This window comes from Crocuta crocuta, unplaced genomic scaffold (assembly GCF_008692635.1).
Source record: "Crocuta crocuta isolate KB4526 unplaced genomic scaffold, BGI_CrCroc_1.0 scaffold95, whole genome shotgun sequence".
Lineage (NCBI taxonomy): Eukaryota > Metazoa > Chordata > Mammalia > Carnivora > Hyaenidae > Crocuta > Crocuta crocuta.
This window is the reverse complement of record NW_027530971.1, coordinates 7,815,614-7,838,022: the sequence shown is the minus strand read 5'-3', so window position 1 is coordinate 7,838,022 and position 22,409 is coordinate 7,815,614. Positions and strand designations below refer to the sequence as shown.

The following is a 22,409-nucleotide window of genomic DNA, read 5'->3' as shown; positions in this document are numbered from 1 at the left end:
TGTGAACAGGACTGACGGGACAAGCAGGCTTTGCCCAGGAGGCTCGCGGCGGCCAGGTAGTGAAAGGCAAGACATGGGACTGGGCACCGGGGGTGTTCAATCACGGACACTTAGTGGAAGGCCAGCATTCGCGGACGCAGAGTCCGGGACGTGGCGAAATAACCAGACGCCACAGACGGCCGGGCTCCGCAGAGTGGGCTGTGGTTAAGTTCACACACGGGGCCACATGCATTCAAATCGTGCCTCCTCGCTTAACTGTGAGTGAGCCTGGGCAAATGGCTTCCCTGCCCTCAGCAGAATAGACGCAGCGATAGCACCCCCTCCCTGGACGGCCCTGGAGACCGAGTCCACGTATCGATGGAAAGAGTACAGCACAAGGCTTTGCGTGTTGCAGACCATTTAGCCCAAAGCAGCATTCAGCCAATAGGACCATTTGATGAGATCAACAAAAATTCGTTCAGAATGGCAGAAAAAAATTCGTTCCACAAATACCTATCAAGAGCCCACTTGGGCCAGCCTTGAGCATGGCGTAAGAATCCTTCCCTTCACAGGACACAGACAGGAAGCGAGAAAATGGGCAGAATGCACGGGTGCTCGGTGATCAGTGCCATGGAGCACGATATGGCCAGGAGGTCCCTCTGCCGGGCTGGGTGCAGTTCTAAAGAGGGGGATCAGGATGGGGCTCGTGCAGGGGACGTTCATGCAGCAACCTGAAGGAGGGCGGGAGCCTGGGTAATGCCATGAAGTCACTTTTTTCTGCTCTAGGTAATTTTGGTGCCCCCTCTGCCTGGGTGGCTCGGCAGGTCTGAGCGTGGGCTCCTCTCCTCCCTGGAGCCCTTATCTCACTCACAGTATCATTGGGGCCGGCTTGCTGGGAGGCCTTCGGCTGCAGGCGGGGAAGGTCCCTGGCACCGAGCGTGAGAACCTTCCTCAGCTGCCTCGGGAGGGTAGACAGGGACCACCCAGGGGGACCCTGGCTTTTGCTGGTTCATTCGTGTTTGGATGATTCCTCCTCCCGCTGGATAGAGCCAGCCATGGTTTTCCAGTCTCCTGGTCCAGCTCAGCAGGCTCCCCCACTTAACTTCCTCAGAGACAGACTCAAGGGGACCAGTCTCCAGCCCCCCATCGCATAGGCCGTGTGTCCGTCTCCTGGTCCACACCCTCACTCTGGAACCGCCTCTTGTCCAGAATCCCGAAACCCGGGAGGAATTTCAGAGGACCCTGGTAACGTATCCAGACGCTTCAAGTCCAGTGGTCCTTACTGAGAGCTTGAGAGCTCCAGAGGATACTTCTGGAACCCTGAGAGCTGTAGGCCTTCCCCAGGATTTGGGGGCGGTTCTCTGGCCCCACGAGATAGGGTAGTCATTCTCCAGAAACCTAGAAGGTCTCTGGTACATCCGAACTGAGGGAAGCTCTTGGAAATCCTGAAGCACTGTAGGAATTTTCCAGAATCCCAAATCCTTAAATGGCCTCTTGGAAATTTTAAAACTCTGTGTAGAAATTGGGAGGGTTTCTCTTGCCTTGTTAGCTCGGGGTGGAGGTGTTCAGCAGAGCTGGCAAAGCGAGAGATCCGTCTCGGTGTCTGGAGCCCTGGTTGAATTCTCCAGAACCTCAGGGGCCCCACCTGTCAGCCAGTGTGGGAACAGCAGCGTGGCTGGAAGCATCACAAGAGGACAAGCTTTAGGAAGGACATGCCTGTGGGTCCTGGTGTTTCCAAGCCAGGTCCTGGCGATCCACCCCAGGGTAGACCCCGGCAGGCACAGAGGGCCTGAGCGAGCGTGGAGACCCTGCTGCCAGGGACGTCGCACTCTGTCCCAGCTTTGGCCACACCAGTCTCCTGTCACCTCGTGCACGTGTCCTGCCTTGTCTCAGGGCCTTTCTTCCCTTTGTCTAGTGACACATTTGACCCAGGCTCATACTCAGTTTTGTAACCGCATGTTGATCTCGGCCCCTTTGAGGAGGGGTATCTTGTGTTCCCTTAGATGCCTTTTCTCATGGTCGGCTCCTTGTTGAGCTTCCAAAGATGCCTCTTATGTTAATGGTGGGGAAGGCCTGTGTAGGTGGGGGTGTCTGGCTGTGAGAGGAGGGGCAGCCGCTGGGAGTTGTAAACGGGCCGTGCGCTGGTTCAAGACCAGGACCCGAGTCAGGAGACGGGGGTTCCAAGCCTGCTCAGCGACAGACCTACTGTGTGAGCCACAGGATCCACGCCCTGGCCATCGCTGGTGGGCTGGCAAGGAAGACCTTTGCAGGTGGGCCGGCACTGTCGTCCTCAGGGGTCTTCATTCAGCCTGGGCTCTGATCACACGGTCTGTCACTTGTCACAGCTTCACTAGGTCCCACTTCAAGGCCAGGCCCGCTCTACTGGTGGCCAGGATGAAGGTCAGGTGATCTCCAAGCTGAACGTTGGGCAAACCCACCCCCTCTCTCAGCCTCAGTCTGCCCAACTCACAGCTGTGAGAGCCTGGGCAAGGCAGGTAACCTCTCTGGCCCCCAGTCTCCTCCTCGGTAAAGTGGGGATAAGATTGATTTATCCAGTGAGAAGTTGACAAGCACTGATAGAGGATATGATATGAGGACTAAACGAATCCATATAAACCGTGAGGACAGAGCCTGCCACATGGTCAGTGCTATGTAAATGCTAATTATTATTACCGTTACTGTTAATAACGGTGCTTTCAGCATAAACATACAATGTTCCGGTACTTTCAGAAGAGGAATTATGTCAATATCTGCTCTCTGGTTATTTCAGGCTCAGTGAACTTGTTGATACCCGCTCTGCCGGCACCTTCTTACGAGGTGACTGATTCTTCTGACGTGGATAGTTGCAGGGAGAGGGTGGCCATTTGGGACCGTAGCCCAGTGCCAGACCCAGGGAAGGGTCCCTGCTGCCCTCCCAGGGCTAACAGAGAGATTCATTTGTCTTTGTTGAGCAAGAGCCAGTGGGACTTTCCAGAGTCCAGCTTGCCTCGAGGTCTCGGAAGAGAGCTGTTTTCTCCATCTGCGGACATTGGGTGATATCAGCTCAGGCAGTCGGGGGTCAGGGCAGGTCCCTGGAGGCCCCGCTTGAATGGGCAGATAAGACCAGCCTCTGAAGAGCAGGATAATGCCTCTGTCATCTTCCTGGACACGAGCAGGTCTTTGGAAGTTCCCTCCTGTGGGAAAGCCCTCTCTTCAGAGGGCAGACAGTGGGCCACACACTGTCCCTGGATCTCAAGGACCCTCAGCTCCACAGTGTCTCACTTTGCGAGCCTCTTCTCCAGGCTAAGCTCACCTTTCCCACAAGCAGGAAGCTAGGCTGGCAACCTCCAAGGGCGCTCTTCCCTCCTCTCCTTCAGGGAGCGAGAACACGACCTGTCCCCTGTCATTTAATCCGCTACATCCCATGAGCTCTGATCAACCCCATTTGATGAGGGAGAAACTCAGATCCAGAAAGGTGAAGTCACTCAGGATCAGGCAGGGGGGAGGGGGCACATCCGGGACCAGGACCCGGGTCCATCTGGGAGACAGTTAGTTCACCTGCTTGACCATCGCTCTGCTCCATGAAGCCTGGGAGTCTTCCCAGCCATGATACACAGACGAACTGAAAACTGGGGACACAAGGAAAAGCCACCACAGAGCCAAGGCTCTTTGCTTTTTGGATTGTGCCAGGGAACCTCCCAGTCACTCAATGATCATTATTTAAGGACTTGGAGTGGTGATTCCAATTCTCCAGCTCCCTCAGCTGCCTTCTACTTGGGTGGTCCTCCCTAAGGTCTGACCTCCATCCTCCACAGTTCTGATGAGTCCATTGGCCGAGCACCTGCGAGGTGGCCAGCATACTGCTGGGCCCCAGGGAGGAAGAGCCGGGTCAGGTGTTGGCGTGACCTGCACGGGCCATGCCCTTCCCTGGGGAAGGGAGAAGCTCTGGGAGCCTGACTCCTGCACCGAGGACTCTGGTGAAGGGAGATGACCCACTCCTCTGCCCCAGGTGTCTGGAAGAGCATGGCCCAAGGTCCTGTTTATCAGGGTACAGGGTCTGGGAGGCTGGCAGAGTGATGTAGGTGTCAGGGACACAGATCTGAGCTTGAATCACTACTCATTGGCTGGGTGACCTTTGACACCTGTTTACTTGAGCCCTTAGCCTCAGTTTCCCTATCTGTAAAATAGAGCAACCATTGTCGTAAAATGATGGGGCCTCAGTGGGATTGAGTAGGATGTGCTCGCGAGGCGCTCAGCATGGGGCCTGGCTGGCACATTGATAGGAATGTAATCAGCCTTTGGGGTCTAGAGCAGGGGTACCCAGGCTGGTTCACTGGGAGAATCAGGAAACGGTTTCTAAAAGGGCCCCCTCTAAGCATCCAGCTCTATAGCTGGGCTGGGGATGGGCAAGGTAGAAGCCGAATGCTTTACACTCCTCAGGGGGTTTTAAGTGGCCTTGGGGCAAGGAAGGCTGGGTTCTAGAGCTGGTTGCAACTTCTGTGGGCCTTTGCTCTAGGCCTCAGGCTCCTGGTCTCTATAGAGCCCGCTGAGCAAACCAGGGTGGGCTTTCCAGAAGTTCTCTGCTGCCCTCTAGTGGACATGGGGCGCTTGCGCCTTCCAGCACTGTGATTCCTGCCCCGTAATTCACTTCTGCTATGCTAAGTGCCTGTGATGACACAGGTCCCTCCAGTATGTATGTACACTTGGGGAGGTGGAAGCACTTTCACAAATGTCCCTCCTTGAGCTCTTATTTCATCTGTGTCTCAGTTTGCAGGTCTAGATGAGGAAGGAAGGGGAAGGAAACGACTGCCCCACAGTTGCCCGAGTGCGTCACAGGGGCGGGGGCTCATCTGTAGGGAAGAAGTAACAAAGCCTAGAGATAGCTGAGCAGTGAGAACGTCCCTTCTCCCGAAGCAGGTTCTGGGGTCCCCCGTGCTTCCCACCTCCGACTTTGCCATGAAGGGACAGGTCAGAGTGCTGAGTCCAAGGGAGCTGGGCAGAGTCAGGGATCTGGGAGAAGGTCTGGGGCCAGGTACCTCCTCGTGGGGAAGGAAGCTCACCCCACCATCCCCGTCCATCATTAGCAGCAGAAGGCTGACCCTTGACCACGCCTCTGGCCTTAGTCCCACCCAGTGTCTCTGACATCCCTGCTGGTCCAGTCCCCGGGTCCTTCCTTCTTCTTGGAAAAGCATGTAGGGCATTGCTTTCTGGGCCTCCTGCCTCCACTACCGCCTCAGGGAGCTCCCCCGAATACAAACCTGAGCGGCCATTCCCTTCTGAAAACCTGCTGGCGCTTCACATATGCCCCAGATTAAGGAGCAGATCCCTTGGCCAGGCGTCACAGCCCTGGCTGCTGGGCCGTCTCCCCAGCCTCGCTCTCACCGCTTGTCTCCCCTCCCCCTCCAAGCTCCAGCTCCGTGGTTTTGACGGTTGGTGGGTTGGCTGGTTGGGTTTTGCTTTCCAAATGCATCTCTGTGTCTGTCTCTCCATTGGCCACCTCCATGGCTGCCATTGTCCCTTTCCGGAACACCCCGTCTTCCCTCCATGGGCCCCTGTGCACTTTCCTCTGGTGAGCCCCTCTCTGGGTTAGACTCCCTCCCCTGGCCGCTGCTCCCCCCATCGCTTCAGGGACCTTCTGTCTAATCCTCTCCTCCCTGCCCTGCCCCCGTGGGGAGTGAGGCGGGGAGGTCTGTCTTGTGCTGCCTCCTACCCCCAGCACCAGGCACAGAGTGCAAACTTGGTGAGTGAGTGAGTAAATGTGTAAGTGATGGAGGAAACAGGACACCAGAGCCAGGCCAGTGTGGCCCCCAGCTCGGCCTTGAGCATCCCATTCCCTCCCTGAGCCTCATGTGTTCATCTAAAAATGGCCCTCCATTCCTGCTGCAGGGGGCATGTCTGAGGGGCTGAGGCCTCTTGCAGGGATGGGTCCTCCCCCCGCTTCCGGAGGTGGCCTCTTCCTGTGCCCTCTTGGGCTCTGAGGCCCCCAGGAGGCCAGGGGCCCCAGAGCCTCCACCCTCCCACCCCGATGGCCAGAGGGGGAAAGGGGTCAGCACCTCCAGACCGCTGCCGGCCTTGCACCCTATGGCCCAGGGTTAATTTTTAAAAAGCAGCTCAAAGTCCAGATGGGCTCCAGAAGGGTTTGCTCTCTGTGTTTGCTCTGGTTAATAATCTCAGGAGGCCAAACATCCCCAGAGGCAGGCGAAGCAATCAACATCCACGCCTCCGTTCTCCCCCAGGAGAGGCTGTGTGGCTGAATGAACAGTCCTGCTCAAGAGAGACCAGGATTTGTGTCTACCCTTGTGTGCCCTGGCTTTCCTGGGGGGCCTGTGGGGTTGACAACCCTAAGGCAGACCCGCTGGGAAGGTCAGGTGAGCCACGATGGGGCTGTGGGCAGCCTGCATGGCTCTGAGGGCTCTATTCCTGTCAAGTCATTGCTGTCTCTTCCTTTTGTACCAGCTTGGCTTCTCCGAAGACAGAGCCCTGGAGCCCGTCACACATACTGGACGGTGGACAGTTTACAGAGCACTTTCCCACACTGCCTCACTTGACCTCTTGGCAGCCAGAACGAGGACTGTTATCTTCAGTTTACAGACGAGGAAAGTGGGCTTCAGAGAGGGAAAGTCACGCACGAAGTTAGCAGAAAAGAAGTGAGGGCTTCCGGTTCCCAGTTCTCTGAACGCCTCTTAAACCAGACTGCCTCTTACTACCTTACTACCACCAGTAGCCAAACCATAAAAGATCGACAGACTTTGTGAACAAGAGGGAAGGTAATTGTCCCAGAAATCTAAGCAGAGACAATTGCTGTGATTAAACTTGTAACGGCTTTGAGCTCCCTGGCAGCCAAGGCAAAAAGGAAATGCCGTCAGTAGCCAAGCTGTCGGTGACGGGGCAAAGGAAACACACTCACTTAGGAAGAGGACGTGTTTGTACCTGATACTGGTGGAAGAAGGTAGCGGGTGGCTCTTACAGAGGGGACATGACCCATCCTTTGTCGGTGCGCCTGTGCAGAGAAGAATTCCCGGGATCTCACATGAGCACGGGTCTTGCTTTTGGAACCCCCTGTCTGTAGGGGCCATGCCCAGCTGTAGCAGGGGGCTATGGTGAGGGTGGAATGTTCTATGTCAAGAACAGGGAGGAAGTGAGGACAGCAGCTCTGACTGCTGGCAAACAGATCTTCAAGGAAGGACCTATAGCAACCACTGGCAAGAGTTTGAGCTTTGGAGACAAACAGGCCTAGGTTTTTTTTTTTAATATTCTCATTTAAATTGTTTAATGAACACTATAAAGTTCCTTAAGTGCCTGCCGTTAACAAAGCACCACAACTGGGTGGCTTAAAACAACAGAAATTTAATCTCTCAACAGTTCAGTTGTCAATAGGGCCACATTCTTCCTGAAGGTTCAAGAAAAGAATCCGTGCTTGCCTCTCCCTAGCCTCTGGTGGCTGCGGGCAGCTTTTGGAGTCCCCTGACTTGTCACTGACTCCCATCTCTGTCCTGGTCTTCACCTGGCCATCTTCCCTGGCCGTCCCTCTGTGTCGGTGTGTCTGAGTCTCCCTCCCATTTCTCTTGCGAAGACACCAGTCATTAGATTGTGGGGCCCACCGTCCTCCGGCATGACCCCACCTTAACTAAGGACATCTGCCAATGAGGTCACATTCTGAGGCTCCAGATGCCCATGAAGTTTGCAGGGGACATTGTTCAACCCGCTGCCAACACATGCAGCACTTACCATGTGCAGACACTGCCTTTGTGCTTCGCCAGGCTCGATGCCCATGACCTCACAGCAGTGCTGTGAGCCAGGAACTGTTATCCCCGTTAGCTGATGAGGAAGCCAAGGCACTTGGGAGGGAAAGTCACTTGCCCAAGGCCAGCAGGGGCTGCATTCTGCCTCCCGAGCCCGTGCTCTCAACCACCACCCAGTGCCTCCCGCCCCAGCAGCTCTGTGTCCCAGCAGAGCGGCCCTGGGCCAGGCACCTTACGCCTCGGAGACTCAAGTCCTCTGTCTTTAAAGGGAAAAAAGCACCGACTTCCTGGGGCTGCGGTGGGGACTGAGTTCAGTCCGGTGGCGTGTGTAAAGTGTTGGTACACAGTGGGCGCATAGTAGCTTCTCAGTGGATGGGAGCTGCTCTCATCATCATTGTTCCTGCTGGTATTTGCTAGGGCCGCGGGAAGCCAGGAGTCAGACCGGGAGCTCTGGGGACAGGAGGCCTGAGTTCTAGTCTGGGCTACGCCTTGGCCTTCCTGCGTGGTCTCTGCTGTGTCATTTCTTCTCCCTGGGTCTCGTTTCCCACGCGGGGAAGGGGCCCAGTCAGGCCCGTTCTGCTGGCTCACGGTACTGTGAGGTCCGGGTGGAATGAATGACCCAGCAGGAGAGGCTACAGGTCTCTCCAGGGGCCGTTGCGGAGCCTGAACACAGCCCTGGGCTGCATCTGGGCCACGTTGTGTTTGGTCAGCGCCTCCTCTGAAACAGCCACCTTGGGCCCTTGGGACTACTGACCCCGGACAGGGCGCTACAAGGGATCGATCAGCACAGACCTGGCCTTGGGGCCCTGATTGGTCCCGGCTGAGCGGGGCAAATAGCAAGGTCACCTACAAGCTGCACGCCCCCTGCCCGGTCTTAGTTCACAGCTGCTGCAGGCAGAGACGGTGGCTCCTCTGTCCCCAGACTGACTGAGCTTGTGAGTGACCCCGAGGCAGAAGAGCCCAGAACCATGTGGAGTCTCGGGGCCCCGTTTCTGCTGCTCACGGCCTGCCTGGTGGTGAGTGCCAGTCCCGTGCTGATGCCACCCAACGACATCCAAGTGCAAGAGAACTTCGCTGTCTCTAGGGTAAGGCTGGCCTCTCCGGCGGCGAGGGCAGGGTGTCCGAGCAGGTGGGCCTTGCGGGGTGAGGGGGGGAGTCTTCCCCTCTGGAACTCGGTGGGGGGGGGGTGTCCGCAGGACCGTCCGAGATTCGCCGAAACTACAATCTTATGCCTCTGCCATTCTGTGGGCCTCTGAGCTGATGGTCTCTTGAGTCCTACACCCTCAGGTGTGAACCTGCCCCCTTGGTCGGCTGGGGGAACCTGTGCTTCAATTCCTGCCCAGCCCGGAAAAGGCTTCGTGCCGACCGCTGCCCCTGCGGCCCCCTCACAGGGCTTAGCTGTTCGTGACTTCCTGCCCCCCTCCCCAGCCCTTCACCTTCAGCCACTTCCCTCTCCCCACCACCCCCATGACCAGGCCTGGCTGTGGACTGAGATCTGGGGTGGCACAGGGCAGACATGAGGGATGATGCGGAGAAGAAGAACAGGATGGAGATCAGGCCGATGGGGTTAAGGGGGCTGGGCATTAAGTGGTATGTGGGGGAGCCCCAGGACCACCTTCCAGCCCCAGTTCTGTCCCCAGTCACCGGGTGACCTTGAACAGGACCTTGCCCGCCTGGGGCTCAGTCTGCATGTGGGTATGAGGGGCTCTCAGACCCTTCCAGCTGTGGATTTTGTCTGTGCTCAGAGGCAAGCAAGGGCTGTGGGTGGAGGGGCCAGAGGAGCAGGGTCCTGTGGTCGTCTGGGATGGCGAAGCATAGGAGGGTCACTGGGGTCTTCAGGGATGTGAGGGCTCTTCCAACCCTTTGCCCAGTGTGCAGGAGAAAGGGGCGGCAGGCTTGCCCCGAATTGTTAGTTCAAGGAAAGGAGATCATTTCTAACACAGAGCTGTGGGCTACCTCCCAGATGCTGAGCTCCCTGTCCCCGGAGGAGTGAAAGACAGGAGTGCTGCTCCGGGGGCGGTGGTTGATCATGACCTTCACCCATGGGGATTTGTGCCTCATCCCCGTGAGCAGCACAGATCCTGTGCCGAAGCAGAGTAAGGTCTTTCCCGAGCGGGGGAAGCCTTTCCTAGGCTTGCCATGATCACGGAAGTTCCACCGTTAGGCTCCGTCTGTCCTTGAAGTTGAATGGCCTCCACTTAGCTACTGGACATCACAACTGATCCTTAGCATCGAGAGGAGGGAGGGGGGCAGGTGTCTGGCCAGTCGTCTTTGTGCTCCGAGGCAAATCCAGATCCTCAGAGCTCGCGGCTGTCTCCTAGATCTACGGGAAATGGTTCCACGTGGCCATTGGCTCCACCTGCCCATGGCTGAAGAAGTTCATGGACAGGATGTCCATGAGCACGCTGGTGCTGGGTGAGGGGGCGACGGACAAGGAGATCAGCATGACCAGCACTCGTTGGCGGTGAGAGTGGGGATGGGCCGGGGCGGGGGGCGGTGAGAGGGACCAGGGCCCCCCTGCCACCCCTCCCCAGCTTCTGTCCCCACACTGTCCCGGAGAGTTAAGGTCTCCACCTCCAGCTGGGACCTGGCTCCTGAGCTCCAGGGCGCTCTGCCGCCCTCCTCCAGGCAGAGCCCTGACACATGCCTATTTCGCAACCTGCCCTCGATCCTGCGGTGTCCCTAAGCCCAGTCAGCGCCCTCCCAACCCCCAGGACCTAACCTGGGTGGAGGGAGGGGTGGAGACTCCTCTCTCTGCTGCTGCTGGTCAGTCCACCGTCAGGCCCTGTCCATTCTCTTCCTAAATCCCTCCAGGCTGTCCGCTGGCCCCTTCTTTACCATCCGCACCCTGCCCTTCTTCCCTGGCTGACTATACCACCCGTCTCTACACTTCTCCACACCTCTAATCCCAAACCTTTTACCCAGCAAACAAAAGATCTCTTGAAAACTCGAACCTGCTCAAACCTTTCCATACCTTCCTGTTGCCCTGGGAATAAAATTCAGCTCCTTCCAGGCCCCGCCCAGCATTCACCAGGGATTCCGTGACCCACCAAGTAGACCTGTCAGCCCTTGAAACCCTCCACCCTCTTGCACCCGATGTTCCTTCTGTTGGCAGAAACTCTCCCCATCTCCCCAGGCTAATTCCTATGGATCCTTTAAGACTCAGGTTCTATGTCACTTCCTCCAGGAAGCCATCCCTGACTGCCACCCTCACCGCCACCACCACCAAGGCTCAGGCTACACACCTTCCTTTGTGCTCTTGGAGCACCTCCTGCTTCTCCCCACTTGGCACTTAGCACACTGACCGCATCTGCCTCTGGCCTGCCCATGGGCCCTGCTCAGTTCTGACGTCCATGAGGGGACAGAGTCCCTCTGGCCCTCCTCTGTATCCTCAGCCTGTAGCACAGTGCCTGGCACATAGAGGCTGCTCAAAAAATGTTAATGAGATAAATAACAGTCACCGTAACAACAGCTAGTACGTGCGTAGTGCTTATTCTAAGCTGTTTTTTAAAAAAATGTTTATTTATATTTGAGAGAGAAAGAGAAAGAGCAAATGGGAGAAGGGCAGGGAGAGAGGGAGACATGGAATCCAAATCCAGGCAGGCTCCAGGCTCTGAGCTGTCAGCACAGAGCCCAACACGGGGCTCAAACCCACGAACCACAAGATCACGACCTGAGCCGAAGTCGGACGCTTAACTCACTGAGCCACCCAGGTGCCCCAAAGCTGTTTAATAGTATCTCATTGGATCCTCACAACTGCCACATGAGGTGTCATTATTCCCATTTCACAGAGGGACCTGGGGCCAGAGAGACACAGGGTAATGAATGAGTGAAAGCATTCATTCATCTCTCTCCCCTCCCCGTGTGTCAGTCTGATGGCCAGATTTGGTTCAGGAAGCTGATGTCCAGGGCTGGCTTTGCCGAAGGGGTGGCACGGATTCGTCCCTTTCTCCCTGTCCCTCTGTTCCCTTGTATGTGAATGGGTCTCCTAGGACTTCCCTGAGGATTAAACAAGATACTTGGAGGTGCTGCTTTCCAATTTACAAAAGTAAAATGTGGAGAGGATCTGTGAGACAGTGGGTGCGGGGACCACAGTCTCTACCAGCAGTTACCTTTCTTTTGGTTGTACATCTCCAGGAGAGGCACCTGCGAGGAGATCTCCGGGGCTTATGAGAAAACAGACACTGACGGAAAGTTCCTCTATCATAAATCTAGTAAGTTGAATTGGAGGGATTCTCCAAGCTCTCCCCTTTGCTGAAAAAGAACCTGATGTGCCTTAACCTGTTTTTCCTTCTGCCTCGGCTCTCTGTGCCCCTACAGCCTTCCCTCCCATTTTCCTGAGATGTCTTCTGGGCTTTCTGTATATAGTCCTCCTCTTTCCCCTCTCTCCCTTCTCTCTCCTGTACTCGTGAGCATCCAGAATGAAAGGAGTGTCACTGAATTCTGATGGCAGCATCAAGATTTCATCAGCATTCGTGGTCGGCATCTGCAATCCGTTGATAAAAATTGTGCTAAGCATCTACCATGTACGGTGTGCATGGTGCTAAGGGACAGAGGGACTTGGATGTGAATTTATTCATTCACCCAGCAGATGTTTATTGACTATGCTTTATGTGTCAAATAACCGTGTTAGAAGTGGAATATATGAATGTTTGGGTAGGTGGATGGTTGGATAAATGAGTGAGAAAATAAGCAAAGGATTGGTAATTGAGCACATATGTGGATGGCCGATAAGTGAGTTAATCTGACATCTAACAGATAAATTGATGGATTAAAGGGTGGAGGAAAGAAGAGGGGAGAGAGGGGAAGGGGGGAAGACGAGAAGGAAAGAAGGAGGGAAATGGTCTGATGTGTGGAAAGGACGGACGGATGGGATGATGGTGGATGAATCAATGATAAATATATGGAGGAGACGGATGGAGATAGAAGGATGGATGACCAGGTGATGTATGGGTGAATAGGTGAAGGAACTCAGGCTAGAAGAGCCTTCTGACAACTGATCCCTTTGGCCTCCTGCATCTCGTGCAGGATGGAACATCACCATGGAGTCCTATGTGGTCCACACCAACTATGATGAGTACGCCATCTTACTGACCAAGAAATTCAGCCACCACCATGGGCCCACCATTACTGCCAAGCTCTATGGTAAAGGCGTGGATTAGATAAGACCGCAGGAGTTGGGGGTGGGAGGGGCCTGTTGTGATTTAGGGACAGTGGAGTGGGGAGGAGTCGGGAGTTTGGCTCTTTTCTTCTGCTAAAACTCAGTTGTGGGAAAGGTGGAAACATTTACTCTCCCTGGAGGAGGCAGAGCTCAGTGTTCCATCTGAGGTAGAAGCCTTTTCTCTTGGTCTTTAAAATTCTAGACCCAGAGGATTCCAGAGCTTCCAGGCCCTTAACAGAACCAGCAGAAAAAGTCATGTGTGGAGATTTGGGAGACCTGGGTGGGAGTCTGGGAGGGACACCTTTTCTCGGTGGAGCCAATCTTTCCATAAGTGTATTGAGGATATCACACTGGGCTGAGAGCTTTCAGCTTCTAAGGGGCAGTCACTGCGCACGATAATCCCAGGCCTTGCTAGTCTTGCTAGGTGTCTTCTCTGCTTCCCCTTGCAGGGCGACAGCCACAGCTTCGAGAAAGCCTGCTGCAGGAGTTCAGGGAGGTTGCCTTGGGTGTGGGGATCCCCGAGGACTCCATCTTCACGATGGCTGACAAAGGTAAATGAGACCCCACCCCCACCCCACCTCACATTTCTGTCTCCTCCTCACCCTTCACGACCCTCAGAGAACACCTTCCCAGGCCCTGGGTCTTTCCTGTAACCCTCTGTGACAAGTAGGATTATAGTCCCCTCCCCTCTTTACAGAGAAGGTAGCTGGGGGCCCCACATTTGCTCCAAGTCACACAGCAAACGTACTTGGCAGAGCTGAGACTGGAACCAGTTCGGCATTCAGCCTAGTGCCACCTGTTAAAGTGAGGTTATAGCCAGAATCCATAGGTACCTCTTAGAAGACAATCCAGTACTGGGGTCAAGAGTATGGGCTTGAAATAGAGTCTGAAATTCAAGTTGAGCTGTATGGCTTCTGGCTAGTCAACCTTCTGGAGCCTTATTTTCCTCAGCTGTAAAATGGGGCATAACACTGCCTCTCTTATAAGTTGCTGTGAGAAGTCAGCGAGATAAAGCCTTTAAATACAACAGCACCGTGCCCAGTGTTTCTAGTAAGTGCTCAGTAAGTGTTAGCCATTGCTGTTCTTGTGAGGGTGCTGATGGCGATGCTGGTGCAGCCACCAGCCTGTCGCTTTTCCCATGAATGACCTTGAGCAAGCCATGTGAGTGGAGCCATTCATGAGGTGGGCTAACGCACAAGACAGTTCCCAGCGGAGTGCCCACCTGGCAGTCAGCAGCATGATGAAAGACACAAAGCCCTCTCTGGGCCTTGGCCCTCTTATTCATCTCTCTCTCCTGTCCTGGCCTAGGTGAGTGTATCCCTGGGGAGCAGGAACCAGAGCCCTCTCCACTCATGGTGAGCACCTCTTTTTCCCACCCCATCCCCACCCTGCCTGCTTGATTTTTGCTGCCCTTGCTTATTAGGTCCCCCCCTGTGGTGGTGCGTGGGTCATTAAGAGAGGTTGCGAGAAGGCAGTGATAGGCATGGGGTCTTGAAGTCAGTACCTCCTCCCCCCTCCCNTGCCCCCCCCCCCCCCCCCCCCCCCCAGGGCTCAATCTCAGATCTACCATCTGGGCCAGTTGCTGCTCCATCCAGACCTCACTTTTCCTCATCTGTGAAATGGGGTAGTTACACTTAACCTTCCATGGGCTACAATTCATGACGTATTGGAAAAGTTCTTAGCATAATGCTTAAAATCAGCAAAATACTCAATAATGAAACGATGATACTCAGCGCTTAGTAAATAAAAGATAAAGTCAATTGATCTCTAAAAACATCAGCAATCCTGAGAGCAGACAGCTTCTCAGCCAACTCCTCTCCTATTCTGCCTTTGGAGTTTTTGAGCTTCCTTACTCTTCTGTTTCATTTTCCTGCCTTTACCATATTGATTAAGCTTTCTTCATTTTTTTTCTCTGATTATTTGGAAATTATATATCTGGAATTATTCTACTGAAGTGTGTGTGTGTGTGTGTGTGTGGGTGTGGGTGTGGGTGTGGGTGTGCATATACATGTATAAATTTTCAAGGCCATGTTTCTAAACAAATATAGATTATAAATATATTAGAAACATAGTCTCAAAATTTTTTAAAATACAAGAAAGTAAAAAAAAAATAACAGTGTCCTTACTCCTAGATAGAACCAACACTATTAACATATTATTTGTTTGCTTCTGTATTTTTAAAGAAAAACTAGCATTGATTTTATGAAAACCAACATGTGCTCATTATAAAGAATTAAAATTTTAAAAAAGGTAACTAAATAAAAATAAAGAATTAAAATAATGCTGAAAAGGATATAAAATAAGAGTTTAAAAAACGCCACCACCCAAAAACTACCAATATTCACATTACTCCAGGAAATTTGGCATGTGCTCATGTGGAGGGAAGGACAGATAGAAGGAATGCACAGATTTATGCACCAGATTTAGGCATACTATTATTAAATGGGATGATATTACAGATGCTATTTTGGGTTTTAAAAAGCATTCGTTGTAGTTTTATTTGACTTAAAAAATGAGCGGACTTTTGAACTTCAAATTAGCATCTGTTGCCATCTTTTGCTGTCACTGAGTAAAAGTTCTGTCATGGATTCTACACTCACTCTTAGTGACTATAATCACAGCTTCTCCATTCTTGAGTTACTTATTTCTGTTAATCTCTTCACTAGTGCCATTTCTTTACCAAGTGGTGTTTTCAAGGAGGGTTCATGGGTGTTTTAATCCCTGGGTTCTTCCCTGTTTGAGATAAATCCGCCCATTTATCTCAAACAGGGAAGATTACTTGAATGGCATTTTGCTTTGGGCATCACATTCTTGGATCATGTTTCCTTCCCTTCAGAACATTGTCTGCACTGCTCTATTGTTCTCAAGCCTCATTATCACTCTGGGAAAGCCTGAGGCCAGCCTGATATTTCTTCTTCTTGTAAGCAGTTTGTTTCCTCTGCCCAGATGCCTGGACAAACTTTATCCTTGAAGTCTGTATCTTTTCTTTTTCTATTTTTTTTAAAGTAAGCTCTAAGCCCAATGTGGGGTGTGAACTCATGATCCTGAGGTCAAGAGTCACACGCTCTACTGACTGAGCCAGCCAAGACACCCCAAAGTCAGTATCTTAACAATGAGGTATCTTGGTGTTGAGATTTCCATATCAAAATTTCCTGGAATAGTGAACCCTTCCCATCCACAGATTACATTTTTTCTGTGTTTTAGGGAACTCTCTTGCACTATGTGGAATTCATCTTCTATTCCCTCTTTGGGTTTTGCTACTATGGGAAACACTTGTCTCATCCTGGAGCATCTTTGTCTTCCACACATCCTAGGTGTTCTCAGTCGCTTTCATTTGTATTCACTGGGCTTCTCTCAGGATTCTCACTAGTCTTTCTTCTGGGACAGTCATTCCATTTAGCAGCATCTATTTGGTTCCTCGTTATTTCTCATTTATTCATTAGCTCTGACTGTATGTTGTCTTTGTTCTCAGTTGTTTTTTTTTCAATCTAGGCCTGAATTTTATCTTTTATTGTATTCTGTTGTGTATCATTTTTGTCTTCGAGTCTTGTTTTAATACATACATGTTTTCATTAAGTAATTCTATAGCTTGAGGCCATTGAAGAATTTCCTTCAGCTTGTTGAGTTGTATTTTCTTCTACATTGGTGTCATAGGTGGAGTTTCCCAGATCAACACCTGTGGAACAGAAGGTGTTAAGGGAGAATTGGGCAGGAGAAACAGAGCTGTGATGTAGTCATGATGCCTCAGCCAACCATGTGGGAGCTCTAGAACTGGGGGTGGGGTGGGGAGCCCTTTGGAGTTGTCCCATGATGGTGCTGAGGGTTGGGGCCTTAATACTCAGATGTTGATCATGTTCTGGGGATCAGTCTGGGGAGGAAGCATGACCTTGAATGAGAGGGGTCCCCTTAGCTGAGGCAGTTTCCAACAGGGGCTGACAGCTCAGGCTGGGAATTTAAGTCCATTCCTTAGGGGGGGTCTAGGCAGTTCATGACAGGGGCCACCACAGTCAGGCTCTGCCTCTGGTGCAGGCTACTTTTTCATTTCAGAAACAGGTCTAGATAGTTTCTGTACCATTTCTTTCTTATCTTGTTCCTGCTTAGTTTTGGCCTGTCTGTTGTGATATGGTGGGGTTGGGGGGATTCATTGATTCCTTGACCCTTTCCCCAATAAAACTGAGCTGAGCTCCCTCCTACCCAGTGTAGTCTAAGGTCTGGGTATTTTGTGTTCCATCTACGTTTCTAAAGTCCAAGGAAAGGGTGGAAAGGAGAAGGGGTGGAAGAGCTTTCCTATGGTGTGCCATCTTGGTTGGAATACTCTTGCTTGCTTTCTCTTTTGAAGAACTACGTGGGGTTCATTCCACCTGGTCAGGGCAGTGATGTACATCTGTCCCATGTCAACACCCCCAGTGCATTAGATCATGTAACCCCAGAACTTTCACTTAGAGAGAGTCAGTCTCTAGTCTGTCTCCTCCTTTCTTCCCAGAAATCATCTTCACCACTCCTCTGTCAAGAGAGGAAAAAGATAGTGTCCCTCAATTTCCTTTTCTCAGGATTGGGAGTCTTAGAATAATCAGAAATTTGATGACTTAGGAGTTAGAGGGCAGACTTAGGAGCTGACCATCCCGTTCAGCTCCAAAATACTTGATTTCTTTCCTAGATCAACAGTTTTACTTTTTGCTTTAAACTATGTCCCTTTCCTTGACTGAGTAATGTTGATGAACATTTGGAGATTGGTATTCTGAATTCATTATTTTGCTGTTAGGAATTCGAAAAGGCAATTTTGAGGGAAATTTAGCATACCTTCCATTTCTTCTTTCCAGGCTTCCCACATGTCTGATTTTGTGGATGTAATCTGAGGTTGACATTGATATTTTTCACCTTTTGTTTTGAAAATTACGTTTAACATTTACATTAAGTTATGTGACCATTGTAACAATCATTTAACCTTATCTCTCTGTTTTATTGGCTTTATCATTTACCATAATTTCTTGCTGTCACATCATCCATTTTGTTGTACTTAAGTTCCCCTCTCAATTGGTGGGAATATTTCTTTTTTGTATGTTTAAGATTTTATTTTTAAGTAATCTCTATGCTCCATGTGGGGCTTGAACAACCCCCAAGATTAAGAGTCACGTGTCCCAGGGCACCTGGGTGGCTCAGTTGGTTAAGCGTCCGACTTCGGCTCAGGTCATGATCTCACAGTCCGTGGGTTTGAGCCCTGCGTCATGCTCTGTGCTGACAGCTCAGAGCCTGGAGCCTGCTTCTGATTCTGTGTCTCCAACTCTCTCTGCCCCTCCCTAGCTTGCGCTTTGTCTGTGTCTCTCAAAATAAGATAAAGACATAAAAAAAAAAAAAAGAGTCACGTGTTCTGCTGACTGAGCCAGCCAGGCGCTATGGAATATTTCTATAATATTCCATATAGTTTGTCTTTGTTTTGTTTTGTTTTTTCCTGGATAAACACATGGGTGGCAAACTACTGGATCCTTGCATATTTGAAAAATTTGTGTTTATCATATGGTCAACAGCTTGGAGGAGTACAGAATCACTGGGTTATAATCTTTTCTCTCTTGTAAACTTCAGATGTTGCTTGCGCTGGAGTTTCTGTCATTTAATGCTGCTATTTACTCCACGGGCCATTGGGCTCTCTATCCTTTGTCTCTAAGAAATGTCTAGGTGGGGCTCTTCGTTAATCTTGCCTCATTCCCTTTGACCTCCATTTATAATTGGACAATTCAAGTCTTTCTTCAACTCCAAAAAGTTTTCTTCTATTATTTCTATATCGATTGCCTCTCCTTCTGGAATTTCTACTATGTGAATTTATGTCTTATAATCACTAACCAGTTTATTTTCTCTACAGTGCAGTAAAATTCAACAAAATCCTTTCCATCTCCAGTAACTTCCTTCTTCTTTCATTCTGTTCATTTCCACAACTGTTGGCCCCTGTGATACTGATGCAGTGTCATCTTGAAGTCAATGATGGTTTAAGTTTTCTCCTGTTTCTTGCTGTCCTCCTGCGTGTGACGGAGATATTTCTGCAGCTCAACCTGATCCTTCTGAGCAGCTATTTCAGTTGTGCCCCGATTTTTTATCTCTTCCTTCATCCTCACCAAGGAAGGCCTATGTGCAAGCAGCTTGAGAGACCATTGGGAGTCCCTGATCACAGCTTTTAGTTGCACCTTAAAAGGAGAAGGGCAACACTGAAGGTTACTACAGATTTACTTTTTCAGATTGCAGTCTCTCCCATGCCTGCTGGCTGGCAGTTTCCCTGCTCATCCCCTTTTTAATGGCCTTGGGTTCCTGCCTCAGTGGCCTCTGCCTCTACACTCAGAGAACCTGTTGGCAGCCTCGGTAGCTGCCCTGCTCTTTGGTCCCCTCCACCCCCCACCACAGCTAAGCGTGTCAGGGTCAGTCTGGGGTCCCTTCTCCATACCTTCTAGGTGGCTTTTCCTTTGTAAGCAACTAGCGATGATGGTCTGGTCAGCTCTTCCTGCAAATCAGTCACACCCGCACTCCACCGTGTAGAAATGCCTTCAAGTTCCAGGCATGGAAATGCTCCTCTGCCGTGGTTCCAATTCAGATAGATCTTTCCCTCATTGTCTTATTCCTGTGTGCACTTCACCTAGAATTTGGATGCGGGGGCAGGGGGTGGGGGGCGGTGTGTGTTCTACTTCATGGTTCTGATTTTCCTACCAGACTAGAAGCTTATCTTGTGATGCCCATTCTGGGATTCAGGTTGATGCTTTTGGGAAAACAGTCCATTAACCAGTATAGTAACTCTGCTTCTGTCCCGATTCCCAAAGCAAATGGTTCTTATATATTCCGGGGGTACAGGTGAGCAAAAGTGGCAAGGTCTCCACAACAGCTTCTCTTTCTCTCCACCCCAGAGAGCCCGGCGGGCTGTGCTGCCCCAGGAAGAGGAAGGATCAGGGACCGGGCAGCTAGTAACGGATTTCAGCAAGAAGGAAGGTAATGACCGCTTGCCTTTCCACCACTTCTGTCACATGCCAGAGAGGAAGGGCCCACGGGTGGCTCACATAGGCTGCCATCACCACCATGAAGTCTCTTTCCTATTTGTCCGCTGGCCAAGGACTGGGGCTAGGAAAGGCAAACCAAAGCCTCTGCGCGGTGCCAGGGGCTGTAAGGGGAAAGAGGGGAGCGTAAGGTGTGGTTCCTGGGCTCAGGAACATTCTGCTCCACGATGAGCAGTGAGTTCTGGCCCTATCTGTGCCACCGTGTGGCCTCCTCACCTACGTTTGCTCCTCTGCAGTGGATGACAGCCTGCTGCGCCCACTATCAGGGCTTTGGCAGGAGCGAGTTGGAGGAGGATGTGAGGATGCTCTGTGTAGTGGACAGTGTTCACGACCGACTCACCCCCAACCTGCTCAGCAAACGCTGAGCCCTGCTCCACCCTGTGCTGGGAACTGGGGGTCATGGAGACAAGCCTGTGTCTTTTTGGAACTTGTGGTCTGGTAGGGGAGGCGGGCAGGGAAGACACTGATGGACCCAAAAGGCATGGTTAGCTCAGACGGTGGGGGAGCTCAGAAGATGGAGAAGTCGGGATCAAGGAGGACTTCCTGGATGAAGGGGAATTCATGCCATGTCCAGGTATCGAGGCAGGAGTGTATGGAGGAAGGCACTCCGGGGGCAGGAGCAGAGGGTGCAGAGGCATGGGAGTGGGGCTTCAGTGAGAGGTCAGGCTGGCTGGTATGGGTGCCCCTGAGTGTGTCAGCTGCTATTATTAGCCTCTGGATGGACAAGACCAACACAGGGGATGGTGGGTTATGGAGAGGAATGGGCACTGATTTTGGAGTCCATGGGGTTTTAAATCTCAGCACTGTGTGACCCTGGGCAAGTTGCTTTACCTCTCAGAGTCCATTTCCTCATCTATAAAAGTGAGTTGACGATCCTTCCTCTGAGTGCGGAGGGGAAAACTAAACTAGAATGGTGCATGTGAAGCATCCAGCCTGGTGACAGGTATACAGTAAGCACTCGGTAAGAGCTGCTGTTCTGCCCCTCCCCAGATGCCTGCCAGCTGGGCTACGCAGAAGGCCCTTGCCTGGGGATGGTCATGAGGTATTTCTATAACGGCTCCTCCATGGCCTGTGAGACCTTCCAATATGGCGGCTGCCTGGGCAATGGCAACAACTTCGCCTCAGAGAAGGAGTGTCTGCAGACCTGCCGAACCGTGGGTGAGCCCGGGCCCCCGGCCCCCATGCATGCGGCACCCCACAACCCTATCCTCCCAACAAGGCACCTGCCAGATGAGCGAGAGGATGTTCCAGGGGTGGAATCCAGGGCAAGCTTCCTGAAGTCACGAGAACCACATATCTGGATGTGGGTGACCCAGGGAGGTGACTGGTTTCCGTGGGCCCCAGCTTCCCAGTCCAGAGGGACCTGGTGCTCTGCACGAGCGGGGCACCCTGGTTCGGGCCGTTTGCGGGGCATCTCGGGTCAGCCGCGCCGAAGAACGACTGACGCTCTACACCTTCCTCCCCCACAGCGGCCTGCAACCTCCCCATAGTGACCGGCCCCTGCCGAGCCTTCCAGAAGCTCTGGGCATTCGATGCCGTCCAGGGGAAGTGCGTCCTCTTCACCTATGGTGGCTGCCGAGGCAATGGCAACAAGTTCTACTCAGAGAAGGAGTGCAGGGAGTACTGTGGCGTCCCCGGCGATGGTAGGAGGCCCCGTGGGTGCTGCTGGGTCGGGGGGGAGCCCTGCTAGGACGTGGGGGTCTGAAGAGGTGGGTTCTAGACTCCACCAGATGACCAGCCCATCCACTCTCCGGGCCTGTTCCTGTCTGTTCAATGGGGCGAAACCCCAGCTGGGACCGGGCGCCCAGGGAGGCGCCGGGCAGACCCGAGCCGGGCAGAGCCGGCCTGCCTTCTGGGGCTGCCGTAGGAGTAGCTGATTTCACAGTGGCTGGCCAGTGAGGACCCGGCTGATGGCAGCTGTCACTAGGACCGATGGCCGTGCTGTGATGACCGCAGTAACAGCATGCCATGGGGGCAGCGGCCGTTTGATTTCCGAGCTGCGTGTCCCCACTGGGAGAAGGGGCCGAAGACCAGATTGTGCTGTGGCGTGCGGGTTGGAGACCACGGGTCATGCAGCAGAGGACCTCTGGCTTGGGCCCCAGGCTCAGGCCCCAAGTCGGCCGGAGCTGCCTTCCCTCCTCCGTGAGGCGTCCCCCTCCCCGATGGTCCCCATCCTCAGACCCCCTGGGCGAGCCCCTCACCTACTCGCCGAGCTTCTCTGTGTCCACAGGTGACGAGGATCTGCTGCACCTGGCCAACTGACCGGCCCTCGGGCCACACGGCGGCGGGAAGGGTGCGGGCTGCGTCTGTCTCAGTGCCCCACGGCAGGCCGGGCCGGGTAACCCGGGTTCAAATAAAAACAAAATCACAGACTCCTGAAACCCCGCGTCGTGAGTGTTCATTGTCATCAGGAAGTGTGGGCTGTAGCAGGGAGGGGAGACAAAGCCGGGGGGGGACAGCAGTTACCCCAGCTTCCCCGGAAGGGAAAACGTGGACTGAACTTGTCCTCAGGACGTG

The 22,409-nt window shown here is 52.7% G+C and overlaps 1 protein-coding gene across 1 annotated transcript; it reads left to right on the top strand.

Annotated features, from left to right (window-relative positions):
- The first annotated feature begins 8,596 nt into the window (after positions 1 to 8,596).
- Positions 8,597 to 22,273, top strand: AMBP (alpha-1-microglobulin/bikunin precursor). Its single transcript, XM_077769797.1, has 9 exons — positions 8,597 to 8,785; positions 10,022 to 10,164; positions 11,838 to 11,914; positions 12,729 to 12,845; positions 13,311 to 13,412; positions 14,170 to 14,216; positions 19,746 to 19,827; positions 20,883 to 21,050; positions 21,362 to 22,273. Exons 1-9 carry the CDS (start codon positions 8,669 to 8,671, stop codon positions 21,580 to 21,582), a joined length of 1,074 nt encoding a protein of 357 aa, XP_077625923.1. The 5' UTR covers positions 8,597 to 8,668; the 3' UTR covers positions 21,583 to 22,273.
- The last annotated feature ends 136 nt before the right edge of the window (positions 22,274 to 22,409 follow it).